This window comes from Natator depressus, chromosome 6, assembly GCF_965152275.1.
Source record: "Natator depressus isolate rNatDep1 chromosome 6, rNatDep2.hap1, whole genome shotgun sequence".
NCBI lineage: Eukaryota > Metazoa > Chordata > Testudines > Cheloniidae > Natator > Natator depressus.
The window spans coordinates 93,959,954-93,975,128 of NC_134239.1; the positions used below are offsets into that span (position 1 = coordinate 93,959,954).

At 43.8% G+C, this 15,175-nt stretch overlaps 1 protein-coding gene across 1 annotated transcript in view; it reads left to right on the plus strand.

Annotated features, from left to right (window-relative positions):
* Window positions 1-5,343: 5,343 nt before the first annotated feature.
* Window positions 5,344-15,175, plus strand: part of TSHR (thyroid stimulating hormone receptor) — a 229,987-nt gene continuing 220,155 nt past the window's right edge. Inside the window, exons 1-2 of the mRNA XM_074957133.1 lie at window positions 5,344-5,416; window positions 5,935-6,270. Of these exons, the coding sequence (XP_074813234.1) occupies window positions 6,095-6,270 (176 nt within the window). The 5' untranslated portion in view covers window positions 5,344-5,416; window positions 5,935-6,094. The remainder of the gene's footprint in view (window positions 5,417-5,934; window positions 6,271-15,175) is intronic.

Consider the following 15,175-nt stretch of genomic DNA (forward strand, 5'->3'; position numbering starts at 1 on the left):
GATGTCCTCTGGTGGAAGGAGCTATTCAAAGTACTTTGATTGTATACTGTTTGTTAAAGTTTAAGTCTTACAACATTACAAGTGGCATCTGTCTCTTTTGTCTTTTTGAATGTGTTCCTGCCACATAAAATCCGTAAAGACAAAACATTAACTGACACCTGAATTCCAGTGACTTAACTGCCTTTTAAAGAATTACAACAAAATATTGTACTGTAAATTACATGCTGTGGGACAACTATTTTACTGACAAATCTTGTAAAGTGTATTTTATTTTTTAATCTAATGTGAGGTTGTGATGTTGCACTCCGTGTGATTTTATGAAAATATACTAATGAGTGTGAATATAATATAACTGGAATATGCTTCATGCAAAAGGTCTCTTGTAAGGTACATTACAAAGCTTATAATCTTGTGAGTGTGGTCATCCTATTTGTATAAATGTATCATTCTTGTATCTGAAACTAGAAATATGAAATGTAACTCTGTGGGCCTATTGTAATTACGCAAAGTGTGGGCCATTAATGGTTGTTTGGAATCTTGATGGCTCCCATCAACCAGGACAATTGACTGTGGATGGCTCTGTTTGCAGGCAGGCCTTCCTGTGTGTCAGGCTGGGAGGAATGAAGGCTTGGGGTCTCACAGGACACGTGACCAGGTCACCTGGTACTGAAATCCATCTTAAACCAGGTGCTTTTCCATTTAGAAGGAGGGGTGGGAACCCAGAGAGGCACAAAGGATTCCCGCCTTGTGCAAAAGATGTATACGGAGGAGGAAAAGAACAAAGAGAGGCAACCATGAGAAATCCCCTAGCTACCACCTGAGCTGGAACAAGGGCTGTACCAGGGGAAAGAATTGTGCCCAGACTAGGAAGGCATCCCGTCTGTGATAGAAGCTTATTGAAACATCTCTGAGGGTAAGATTTTATCTGTATTCAGTTTTCTTACTGTATTAGGCATAGACTTGCATGTTTTATTTTATTTAGTTTGGTAATTTACTTTGTTCTGTCTGTTATTACTTGGAACCACTTAAATCCTACTTTTTGTATTTAATAAAATCACTTTTTACTTATTAATTAACCCAGAGTATGTATTAATACCTGGGGGGTGGGGCAAACAGCTGTGCATATCTCTCTATCAGTGTTATAGAGGGTGAACAATTTATGAATTTATCCTGTATAAGCTTTATACAGGGTAAAATGGATTTATTTGGGGTTTAGACCCCATTGGGATCTGGGCATCTGAGTGTTAGAGACAGGAACACTTCTTAAGCTGTTTTCAGTTAAGCCTGCAGCTTGTGGGGGACGTGGTTCAGACATGGGTCTGGGTTTGAAACAGGCTAGTGTGTCTGGCTCAAACCAGGCAGGGTTCTGAAGTCCCAAGCTGCCAAGGGAAACAGGCTGAGGGGTAGTCTCAGCACATCAGGTGGCATTTCCCAAGGGAGTTTCTGTGATCCAACCCGTCACTGAGGTATTATGATTTACCTTGTTCATTTGTTCCCTCTCTGGGTAGGTGGGTGGGAACTACGAACCTCATCTGCTTGAAAGCACAGACACAAAGTAGATGCGGTGTGAGAAAATAAAATTCACATACTCTAAATACACATACTCTAAAAAAACACAAATGAAATAACCCACACAGCAAGAAAATTTAATGGACATCTACATAACACACATAGGAGTACATGCGGTAGAGCTTGTCTAAATAAGCTGTCCAAATAACTTTAATGTGTTTACTGTTTAAAATAAATAACAAGACTGCACGTCTTATTCATTTGTACCCACTAACCCCAGGAGCTCCCGTGTGTGTGAGAGAGATAAATACTATAAAATTAGGTTCATCCACTGAGCTGTACAAATAGTACCAGAGAATAAAAGAGTCACAGCCCTCATATGTGATCTGGCCAGGGTGAAGTGGTACCTAGAGGAGATCTCCTACATCTCTCCATTTTTTCATTAGTATCAATTCCTGAGGCAATATCGGGTTGCTACATGGAGTGATGCTGTAAATGAATGGTTAACTATTATACTGTTCAGCCATGTATAACATACCTTAAATTCACAATAGCCCTTCATGGTTGTGTGCATTAAAGGATGTTCTAGCTAGCGAACACATCTGCTGTATTGGGAAAGAAGGGCTACAGCCAGCTCAGCCCGGCTTTGCTAGTAGCAGCCTGCAACCTACCATGTACAAGAAGAAAAAAGAAAAGGAGTACTTGTGGCACCTTAGAGACTAACCAGTTTATTTGAGCATGAGCTTTCGTGAGCTACAGCTCACTTCATTGGATGCATAGCATATCGTGGAAACTGCAGAAGACATTATATACACACAGAGACCATGAAACAAAACTTCCTCCCACCCCACTCTCCTGCTGGTAACAGCTTATCTAAAGTGATCATCAAGTAGGACCATTTCCAGCACAAATCCAGGTTTTCTCACCCTTCCCCCCCCCACACACACACATACAAACTCACTCTCCTGCTGGTAATAGCCCATCCCTCTTTGAAACCTCTCTTTATAATGCGCATGATAATCAAGGTGGGTCATTTCCAGCACTAATCCAGGTTTTCTCACCCCCCCCCACACGCCCCCCTCCAAAAACCACACACACAAACTCACTCTCCTGCTGGCAATAGCTCATCTAACAATGTGCACAGCAATAATCCAAGTTTAACCAGAACGTCTTGGGGGGGGGGGGTTGTAGGAAAAAAACAAGGGGAGATAGGCTACCTTGCATAATGACTTAGCCACTCCCAGTCTCTATTCAAGCCCAAATTAATAGTATCCAATTTGCAAATGAATTCCAATTCAGCAGTTTCTCGCTGGAGTCTGGATTTGAAGTTTTTTTGCTTTAAGATAGCGACCCTCATGTCTGTGATTGCGTGACCAGAGAGATTGAAGTGTTCTCCGACTGGTTTATGAATGTTATAATTCTTAACATCTGATTTGTGTCCATTTATTCTTTTACGTAGAGACTGTCCAGTTTGACCAATGTACATGGCAGAGGGGCATTGCTGGCACATGATGGCATATATCACATTGGTGGATGTGCAGGTGAACGAGCCTCTGATAGTGTGGCTGATGTTGTTAGGCCCTGTGATGGTGTTCCCTGAATAGATATGTGGGCACAGTTGGCAACGGGCTTTGTTGCAAGGATAGGTTCCTGGGTTAGTGGTTCTGTTGTGTGGTATGTGGTTGTTGGTGAGTATTCGCTTCAGGTTGGGGGGCTGTCTGTAGGCAAGGACTGGCCTTTCTCCCAAGATTTGTGAGAGTGTTGGGTCATCCTTCAGGATAGGTTGTAGATCCTTAATAATGCGTTGGAGGGGTTTTAGTTGAGGGCTGAAGGTGACGGCTAGTGGCGTTCTGTTATTTTCTTTGTTAGGCCTGTCCTGTAGTAGGTGACTTCTGGGAACTCTTCTGGCTCTATCAATCTGTTTCTTCACTTCCGCAGGTGGGTATTGTAGTTGTAAGAATGCTTGACAGAGATCTTGTAGGTGTTTGTCTCTGTCTGAGGGGTTGGAGCAAATGCGGTTGTGTCGCAGAGCTTGGCTGTAGACGATGGATCGTGTGGTGTGGTCAGGGTGAAAGCTGGAGGCATGTAGGTAGGAATAGCGGTCAGTAGGTTTCCGGTATAGGGTGGTGTTGATGTGACCATCGTTTATTATCTTAAAGCAAAAAAACTTCAAATCCAGACTCCAGCGAGAAACTGCTAAATTGGAATTCATTTGCAAATTGGATACTATTAATTTGGGCTTGAATAGAGACTGGGAGTGGCTAAGTCATTATGCAAGGTAGCCTATCTCCCCTTGTTTTTTTCCTACAACCCCCCCCCAAGACGTTCTGGTTAAACTTGGATTATTGCTGTGCACATTGTTAGATGAGCTATTGCCAGCAGGAGAGTGAGTTTGTGTGTGTGGTTTTTGGAGGGGGGCGTGTGGGGGGGGGGTGAGAAAACCTGGATTAGTGCTGGAAATGACCCACCTTGATTATCATGCGCATTATAAAGAGAGGTTTCAAAGAGGGATGGGCTATTACCAGCAGGAGAGTGAGTTTGTATGTGTGTGTGGGGGGGGGAAGGGTGAGAAAACCTGGATTTGTGCTGGAAATGGTCCTACTTGATGATCACTTTAGATAAGCTGTTACCAGCAGGAGAGTGGGGTGGGAGGAAGTTTTGTTTCATGGTCTCTGTGTGTATATAATGTCTTCTGCAGTTTCCACGATATGCTATGCATCCAATGAAGTGAGCTGTAGCTCACGAAAGCTCATGCTCAAATAAACTGGTTAGTCTCTAAGGTGCCACAAGTACTCCTTTTCTTTTTTCTTTTTACGAATACAGACTAACACGGCTGTTACTCTGAAACCTGTCATGTACAAGAAGTACATGATGGGTGAGCTCTGTCTCCTTTTCCCTGGTGCTAGACCCTGTTTCTTTTCCTTACTTATCTTTCTTGTATGGCCTCATATTTTGGTCATTAGATTGAAATCGGGACACTTCCTACTCTCTCCTATCACACTGGTTTAATAGGTGTGCTAGTCTGAGTTTTGACTGTCCTGTGTGTCCCTTAGTTTCTGTACTTGGCAAAATTCTGCCTTAGCTTTGCACGTTTACATTAGGTAGGTCAGCATAATAAAGGATCATAAGGGCATGTCCCAAGCTCTTGCTGCTTGGGTACTCTCTCACCTGCCACCTCTACCCTGCGAAAACATATTCTCTTACAAATTGTGTTAACTAACAAAAATATTATTAGAGGGCAGTGTCATGTTTATGTTTAAAAATGGGTTAGCTGGTGATGGGAGTATCTGGTAAATAATTCCACACTCATTTTACAGAGACATATAAGTTGAAGGTGCCCCTGTTATTGGGTTTAACACTGTTTGTGTTAACACCTTTTCTATCAGAAAGGCTCTTCTGAGCGTTGGACGTGGCTACAGACACGCGGTCTCCTTTCTCACAGCATGATAGCTAATACCTCACAACCCATATACGAAACAAACCACCCACCCTCTCACACAAACCGGGGTACCCTCTCCCTCGCACAACCCTCACCACAACCCCGTGCGCGCTCACACTCCCTCGCGCGCACACACTTTCGCCTCTTGCCCCCAGGCCCGTCCCCTCCCTGCCGCTCTCGGCAGGCGGCCCTGGCGCGCCGCTGCTGGTCCGGCTCGGCTCGAGGCACCGCCTGCGGTTGCCGCTAGGTGGCCGATGCGGACAGCGGCTGGAAGCGGTGACGCGGAGGGTCGCAGCTCTGGTCCGCGTCCCAGCTGAGACTCGGAGTTGAGAAGCAGCTGCCGCCACCGCCCGCGCTGAAGTGATGCGCCCGGCTGAGGGAACTGCCCCAGGAGCCGCCGTCGCGGCTCTAAACACGGCGTGAGGGGGAGCTCCGCGCCCAGCAGCGGGAGCCGCAGAGTTTGTCCCGGTGAGGGGAGCTCGGGGAGGAGCGGGGCAGGGCAGCCCTCTGAGGGGCTGGGGAGCGGCTGAGGAGGAGGGGTTGGCCGTGGGTGAAGGGGCTGTGGCGGGGCAGTGCCTGGCAAAGCTTGTCTGGGGGTGAGGATGGTAAATGAGCTGTGCTGGGGGGTGGCGTCTGGAAGAATGAGTCTGTTGGAGGGGATAGTGTACCTGGGGAGAGTTGTGGGGCTGGGAGCCGAGTCCCCGGGGGGGGGGGCATGGCGGGGTGGAGAGGAGTGCCCGGGAAGACTTGGGGGGGGGGAAGAGGGGGTGAACCTGGGGGATGAGTGACTGGAGAAAATTGGGGGAGTGGGGCGCCTGGAGAGAGTGGGGGCAGGGGCAGTGGAGTGGGATACCTGGGGAGAGTTGTGGGGAGGGGATGGTGTGCCTGGGGAGAGGGAGCAGGGTATCATGAGGAGGCACAGCAGCACCGGGGAGGCAGGGTACTCAGGATTTCTGTTTAATGATACCTCTTCTGCTTCCCTTTAGGGAGGAGGAGGTGGGTTTTTGGCAAGGTGCAGTTTCCTACTGCCCCACACTTTGAATGACAGAAGAGTCCTGTGCCATCTGTATCCTTGGTTGCCTTGTTCCCCCTCCACTGGAGAAGAGCGGGGGTAGATGAAATAGCACCAGCAGCAGGTTGTGGAAGATGCTGTGGCTGCTGGTAGCTTTCCAGGTCCTGCTGTTGCTGGAGACGGTGCTGTGGAGCACGGGCACAGAGATGTGCCCTTCATCAGAGTGTGAGTGCTTAGACTGGGACCACTACAAAATCACCTGCAAGGAGACACATTTCATTCCCAGCCTTCCACAGGACACCAAAACCCTGTGAGTAGTGGAGTGGAGTCATACAACAGCTTTGTGTGAGAACTTGGAGGGATACACTCACAGCTGGTACCCTGTGACAAATGGGGAAGGAGATGGCAGTTAGATGTGATGAATGCTGTCACTCAGGCCTGAGAGTACCTAGGGATGGAAACAATGATATTCAGATGCTATAGGTAACTGCCGGTGAGGAGAGCAATGACCTTCAGACCTTGCAATAATGTGCGGGGTATAGAATCATAGAACTTCAAGGGACCTCAAGAGGTCATCTAGTCCAGTTCCCTGCACTCGTGGCTGAACTAAGTATTATCTAGACCATTTCTGACAGGTGTTTGTCTAACCTGCTCTTAAAAATCTCCACAACCTCCCTAGGCAATTTATTCCAGTGCTTAACCACCCTGACAATTAGGAAGTTTTTCCTAATGTCCAACCTAAACTTCCGTTGCTGCAATTTAAGCCCATTGCTTCTTGTCCTATCTTCAGAGGTTAAGAAAAACAATTTTTCTTCCTCCTCCTTGTAACAACCTTTTACATACTTGAAAACTGTTATCACGTCCCCTCTCCATCTTCTCTTTTCCAGACTAAACAAACCCAATTTTTTCAATCTTCCCTCATAAGTCATGTTTTCTAGACCTTTAATCATTTTTGTCACTCTTCTCTGGACTCTCTCCAATTTGTCCCCATCCTTCCTGAAACGTGGCACCCAGAACTGGACAGAGTACTCCAGCATTACACTGTTGATTCATGTTTAGCTTGTGGTCCACTATGACCCCCAGATCCCTTTCCTCAGTACTCCTTCCTAGGCAGTCATTTCCCACTTTGTATGTGTGCAACTGATTGTTCCTTCCTAAATGGAGTACTTTGCATTTGACTGCAATGAATATGATGGATATTTGGACCTTGTAAGAGTTTAAATGGGATGTGGGAAAGTCAGGCACTGACAGTACTTGTACGCAAGAAGATGGGAAGCTTGGATCCTACGATTAATATACCTGGAAAGGGAGGAGGGACAAGGCAGGGGTAGGTCAGACACTGTACCCTAAAAATGAACATAAATCAGATGTGCCACTACCAAACAGAATAGTTCCATACAACCTCACCATATTTACTTTTCCTTTTTGCCCCATTTTGACAGACAAGATATAACTGTGCAGGAATTTCAAAAGGACATGGAATTCATTTTTGTTCTTTAGTGTAGAATAACATATGCTAACACCTCAGGTTCCCAATTCAGTCTTTCAGGTGTCAATCAAAATGCTTCATAGTTAGGCCCCTACCAAATTCACAGTCCATTTTTGTCAATTTCATGATCATAGGAATTTAAAAATAGTAAATTTCATGATGTCAGCTATTTAAATCTGACATTTCACAGTGTTGTAATTATAGGGGTCTTGATCCAAAAAGCAGATGTGGGGGGTCGCAAGGTTATTGTGGAGGGAGTTGCGGTACTGCTCCCCTTATTTTTGCACCGCTGCTGGCGGCGGCACCGCTGCCTTCAGAGCTGGGCAGCTGGAGAGCGGTGGCTGCTGGCCAGGAGCTCAGCTCTGAAGCCAGAGCTGCCACCAGCAGCAGCACAGAAGTAAGGATGGCATAGTATGGTATTGCCACTCTTACTTCTGCACTGCTGCTGGCAGTGTGCTGCCTTCAGAGCTGGGTGCCTGGCGAACAGCCACTGCTCTCTTGCTGCCCAGCTCTGAAGGCAGTGCAGAAGTAATGGTGGCAATACTGCGAACCCCTAAAATAATCTTGCAACTCCCTTTTTTGTCAGGACCCCCAATTTAAGAAATGCTGGTTTCCACCGTGAAATCTGTATAGTATAGGGTAAAAGCACATAAAAGACCAGATTTCACAGTCCGTGATGTATTTTTCAGGGCCGTGAATTTGGAAGGGCCCTATTCATAGTAATAAAAGAGTACATTATCTGAGATAGTAGTAAATTGGAGGCATGTGAGAGTGATAGATACCTCTCCTTTTACAGTATTTTTTTGCAAGATTAAAAATCTTTCTAACCCCAAAAGAGAGACCCTGGTTTGTTTGTAACATTCCAGTAAAACAAACAAACTAACAAACAGCAACACCTAATTTATTAAACTGGGAGTTGAAACCATTTCAGGTTATTTGAGAACCCTAATTAAAATTATAGATTTTGACTGGATGTTAAAATAATCAAGTTATTTTAATAATGAGCTTCTCAAGAATATTTAAACCCTAAAGAAGTAGGATGTCACAGAACCAATTTCTTACCTGCAAGTACAGCTAAATAAATGTTTACATGCTTTCCATTGTTTATCTATGTGTGCCTTGTAATTTTTGTACTATTGGACTGCAGCTGTTGAAGTATTCCAGTTGTTAGTGGATATTCTTGAATTTCAGATTAGACTCATTTGTTCTTGGAGATGCTGGACTTGAGGCTTTATGTGGTTTAGTTTATAAATATGATAATATTGTACAGAGACAATACTTACTGTATGTCTTGGGAATCTGTGCTGCCAAACTGGAAAAACAGCTCTCAACTCTTGAGACAGGAATTTAAATCAAATCCCAGAAATGTCTGAAATCCCCAACTAAAATTGGAGGCACTCTTTTTGGAAAAGGGGTGCATAAGAACGGCCATACTGTGTGCATGTCTTTCAGTATCCTGTCTTCCACACGTGGCCAGTGCCACATGCTTCAGAGGGAAAGAACAGAACAGGGCAGTAATCAAGTGATCCATTCCCTGTTGTGCAGTTCCAGCTTCTGGCAGTCAGAGGTTTAGGGACACCCAGAGCAAGTGGTTGCATCCCTGACCATCTTGGCTAATAGCCATTGATGGATCTATCCTCTGTGACCTTATCTAATTCTTTTTTTGAAGCCAGTTATACTTTTGGCCTTCACAATATCCCCTGGCAATGAGTTCTACAGGTTGATTGTGTATTGTGTGAAGAAGTACTTCCTTTTGTTTGTTTTAAACCTGCTGCCTATTAATTTAATTTGGAATCACTGGTTCTTGTATTGTGTAATTTACCCTTTACACTTCCTTATTCACTTTCTCCACACCATTCATGATTTTATAGACATCTATCATATCCCCCCATTAGTCATCTCTTTTCTAGCTGAAAAGTTCCAGGCTTTTTAAGTTCATCTCATATAGAGGCTATTCCATGCCCCTGACCATTTTGTTGCCCTTATTTGCGTACCTTTTCCTATTCTAATATATCTTGTTAGAGATGGGGCAACCAGAACTAGTATTTGAGGTGTGGCATACTATAGATTTATACAGTGACATTATGTTTTCTGTCTTGTTATCTATCCCTTTCCTGATGGTTCCTAACATTCTCTTAGCTTTTTTGACTGCTGCTGCACATTGTTTTCAGAAAGAAAAGGAGTACTTGTGGCACCTTAGAGACTAACAAATTTATTTGAGCATAAGCTTTCGTGAGCTACAGCTCACTTCATCGGATGCATTCAGTGGAAAATACAGTGAGGAGATTTATATACATAGAGAACATGAAACAATGTGTGTTACCATACACACTGTAACGAGAGTGATCACTTAAGGTGAGCTATTACCAGCGGGAGAGCGGGGTGGAGGGGGAACCTTTTGTAGTGATAATCAAGGTGGGCCATTTCCAGCAGTTGACAAGAACGTCTGAGGAACGGGGGGTAGGGGGTGGGAAGGGGAATAAACAAGGAAAAATAGTTTTACTTTTTGTAATGACCTATCCACTCCCAGTCTCTATTCAAGCCTAAGTTAATTGTATCCAGTTTGCAAATTAATTCCAATTCAGCAGTCTCTCGTTGGAGTCTGTTTCTGAAGGTTTTTAGTTGAAGAATTGCAACTTTTAGGGCTGTAATAGAGTGACCAAAGAGATTGACGTGTTCTCCAACTGGTTTTTGAATGTTATAATTCTTGACATCTGATTTGTGTCCATTTATTCTTTTACGTAGAGACTGTCCAGTTTGACCAATGTACGTGGCAGGGGGCATTGCTGGCACATGATGGCATATATCACATTGTTTTCAGAGAGAGTTTTCGGAGATAGTTCATGATGAATGAGAAATACATAAAAATCTAGCCTCCTAAAGGAAGCACTAGGTGTTGTGTGGAAATCTAATATTTTCAAATACCAATTTCTAATGAGGGGCTGTAGGAAAATGAGGATGATCACCAAAAAATTTAAGTAAAGCATGCAGAAACTTTAATTCCATCAAAACCGTAGAAAACAGCTACAAATTGTTTTCAGAATGTTTGGGTGCAGTCTAATAATCTGTATCAATGGAGAAGGCACTTGTGAATGTCTCATTATAAAATAAATTCTTAGTTTAATCTACTCTTCAGATAACAAGAAAAGATTTAGGCAAGTGAAAAATGTGATTTTTACACTGTGCAAAGTGGAAAGGGTAGAGTGTTCAGTGTTTATCTTTATCAGTTTCTATCTGAAGTTGCATTTATTTTAAAACAAATCAGGGCTAAGGAAATAGGGAAAGCACTGTTTTGTCTCATAAGAATTTGCCTGGTGGTTTACTTTTATTCACAGTTTCCCCTAATGGGAAAGGAGCAAAAATTTTCACCCTTACAACTGAGTTGTCATATGTGTAATCCAGTGGTTCTCAACCTTTTTGGGCTCAGGGCCCATTTGTAAATGTTTATGGCCTGTCACAACCCAGTAAATAGTCTCGGGGTGGAGGCCTTGGGTAGTTTTGGTCAGATCCTGTCCTGTCCGGCACTCACCCTACAGTGGCGGCTCCTGTGCTGTGGGGCTGGCTTGGCTTGGCTCTCCACTCCAGGCATTGCAACCTCTGGGGTTGTAGCACTGCTCAGGTTTGGCCCCGCCCGCACAACTGGACCAAATTTGGGTGGAGTTGTGACCTGGCTCACTCAAATTTGGCTTACCAGACTCCCCTCATCATGACGGCTGGGCTAAACCTGAGTGGTTCTGGGACCCTAGAGGTTGTAGTGCCTGGAGCAGGGAGGCGAGCCCAGCCAACCCCTTAGGACAGGACTTGTCTCACAACCCTTTAAAACATTCTGGCGACACAATTTTGCGTCTAGCTGAAGTCTAGTGAACTGAGTCATAGGATTGTGAGTTAAAATATTTGGGTTCTGATTTTGTTACTGACTGCTCTGTGACTTTGGACAAGTTACTTAATCTCTTTTGTTTTCCCCATCTATAAAATATGAATGATAATACATATATGGCTTTCTGTTTTCTGCACACAACATCCATAACGCTTCAGTTATTACTGTTTATTTTATATTAAGGAAAAAATAACAAAAATAGTCTCCATGAGAGAGCACAGAGTGTCAGACTCCTCTTTAATGTACTGAATTCCTCTGCTTCACAAAATAGCAACAGTCTCTGCAGACTGCAGATTTCTAGAAGTTTAGTTTCAGTTGTTAATTGAGAATAAAACAAGATATACTTTTCTTTTTGAAATAAAGTACATAAATGCCTAAAAAAATTGTACAACTCTAGCAAAATCATACAACTTTTTAAACATTCTTACATGGCTAACCAGTTTTGTAGAACTTGCAAACCTGAATGATTGATTGTGGTAAATATGGGGGTAGACTGGCTGGCTTTTGGGGACAGTGAGCCCTTTTCAGTAGGCAGAATCTTGAAACTTTAGTTGCAATATCACCCAGCTTTTTCAATCTGGACTGTTCTCTTTTGTGTGTCCTACTTTAGAAGAGCAGCATACAGTCTCTTTTTTGTTTGCATTTTAAGTGAGGTGTATGCTTATAAGAAATTATAGGAAATGTTTATTTCAAAACTCAGCTGGTGGAACAGTCTTATGAAATCCAGCCAGCAAAGCTTGCTTGTCTTAGACTGTTCTTACTGTACTTATCCAAAAATGACTAGTGCAGATGCTTATCCAGAATGGACCACTGCACAGCAGTTATTCATGGAGCAGCTTATTTTTCAGTGTTAGAATTTTGTTTTTGCTGTGGAGTAAACCAGATAAATAGAGATTGGCATATATGTTATAGGCATAGCTGGTAGTGTTGCCTATTATTGTCACCCAACAATTTCAAGACCCTGTTTTCAGTGGTTTATAACTTTGCCAGACTTTAACTGTTCATGCTGAAATTTTCCATGCTGGGTGTCTGCCTCAGGCTGATTATTTTATTTTAATTTTTTGGGAAACTTTCAGCAAAAATGGTTCAGCAGTTTCTGAGAACACAGTAATGGAAACACATTATTTTGCCCATGTTAAAGGAAATTCTTCTAGCCATTTCTCTGAGAACTCTTTGGTTCAGGGACTTGAAATTTGGCAGTGGGTGTTTGTGTCTGGGAAATGCTTTTTGCCCACATTTGGCCAAGTTATAAGCCATTGAAAAAGGTTTCAAATGGCAAATGGTCACTAGAGATTTGTTAGAGTTTAGGAGCTAAATTCTCTAAGAGTCCATCTCTTCTGAGCATGCTCCATCCCAGGGCTGAAGGGGCTGAGCAGGATTTTCCTTCAACTGTTGCTCTGGACCACCAGAACTGAGCATAGGGAGACTATGACCAGGTCTATACTGCGAACTTACATCGGTATAACTGTGTCGCTCAGGGGTGTGAAAAATCCACACACCTGAGTGACGTGGTTATGCTGATCTAACCCCCAGTGTAAACAACACTATGTTCATGGGAGCGCTTCTCCCACTGATATAGCTACTGCCTCTTGTGGAGGTGGATTAACTATGCTAACAGAAAAAGCTCTCCAGTTGGCATAGTAGCATCTTCGCTAAAGCACTACAGTAGTATAGTTGCACCACTGCAGCTTTTTAAGTGTAGACCTGCCCTATATCTCCAGTGTTCTCTGTGCCCCAATGCTGACTTTCTAGGCAGTGTGGAGGAAGATTGCAGTCTGACTTAAATGTAGAGGGAACAAGAGCTGGGTCTGGTGCGGGGTGGAAACTGTAGGAAATTGGCAGGGAAGGGAGAAACGCTGATGGCGTGTCTACACTTAGGCCATGTCTACAGTACAAAATTACATCAACCAAACTTATGTTGGCATGCAGCCACCGCAGTTATTAAATCGCTTGTGTGTGTGCACACTTGGTTCCTTGTGTTAACGGTGCGCATCCTCACCAGGAGCACTTGTATTGATTGTATTGTCAATATGGGGCATTGTGGGACGGTTACTGAAAACCAGTAATAGTTGACATAAGCAACGCAGTGTCTGCACTGACATAGCCGATTTAGTAACACCACCTCCCTGAGCAGCATAGAGGGACACTTCAGTGGAGCCAAATTTAAGTAAAGACACTTCCACAGCTAGGTTGAAGCAAGACAGTTTATGTTGACCTACCCTGTAGCGTAGATCAGGCCTTATAGTGCTGCAATGGCACAGCTGAAGCACTTAGTGAAGATACTAGTATCAAGAATGAGGAGATTGATGTGAGGAGTAATTGCATTACTTTGTGGCCTGAGTTGCTGTTCAAAACTTACATTGTTGAGAAGTAAAACATTATTGTAATCTGGTTTATGAGTGTAATGTGCATTAATTTAGATTTATAAAAAGGCACTCCTTCAAAGGCTCTGGGAAACCAGACATCAATTCGAATTGCAAAGATATATAACAAACATGCTGTTAGCTTTTCTATTTTACAGACGCCAACAAGCTCTGATAAACACATCAATATCCTGCAATACTTCAGTTATTATCCATCCATTTGTACTCTAACTTTCTCCAAAATCCAGGAGAAACTGTCAGCAGAGGGGAGACTGAGTCGCAACAACTGTTTCCTTTGCATTTCATTACAGTGCTTAAATAGTTAACTAAGATTACCATACATCCAGGTTTTCCCAGACATGACCTCTTTTTTGATTCTCCGATCTCCATCCAGGTGGATATTTGAAATATGAATAAATGTCCATGATTATGAACTGGGTGGCCAGAAAGCAGCAGTTGCTGGCCAGGCATCAAGCTCTGAAGGCAGCGCTGCTGCCAGCAGCAGCGCAAAAGTAAGGGTGGCGTGGTATGGTATTTGGGTGGGGGAGGGTCGTCACAGCCTGAAATATTTTCAAAGGGGAGCCTAGCAAAAAAAGGGTTGAGAATTCCTGAACTAAATCAAAGCTAGCTTGGGTATGTAAACAAATGCTGCAGTCACACCTCTCAGAGCAGTATAGACTACCCTGAGTCTGGCAGTGTGTAAGTCCAGTATCGACTTGGAACATCCACTAGCCAAGGAAGCTCTGTATCTGGCTTAAGTGGCATCCATCTCCCTGTTTTTATCTCTGAGAACCTGATGCCAAGGGCCTCAGATTCCCCCAGGTTCACCTATTTCAGTTCTGATATTCTGGCATTGTTGACAAGGTGATGAGGTCTCTGGTTCCCATTGGTATGACTGAATTCGACCCTGGCATCTTGGCACCATTGACCCAATGCATTGACCAAGATTGCCTAGGATCCAGCATCATAGATCCTGATGAACCACTTGATTAGGTAGTCTGGTGCCCATTATAGGTAGCATTAATGTTACCACAAATTCCAGGTCATCTAAATCTGGTGCTAAGGTTTCAGTACCACTTACTTAAACTGGCCAGCACCAGTATAAGTAGTGTTAAACCAGGAAGAATCTGAGGAACGAAAACCATGCCTACTGGGTCTAGTGCCAAGGATCCAGCATAACTTGAAGTGACTCAGTGCACAGTAAAAGTGGCACTAAGGTTGATCTTAGTTGAAGTGGCTATGTACCCAAATCAACTGGCAATAGGAACCTCAGATCTATCTGAGTCAATGTAATTCAGTGACAAGAACTAGCACTAGTAACTTGGGTAAGTCTCTTGATGAAGTGGTTTGGTGCCCAGTGTCAGGAACACTCAAATCCCCAGGTTTGCACAGGAGAACTGGGTCCAGGCTGGCATGATTCACTGTCTCTGAAGTGCTACTTGCCAAAAGAGTATTATACTCTACATAAGTGTCACCAAGGTTCCCT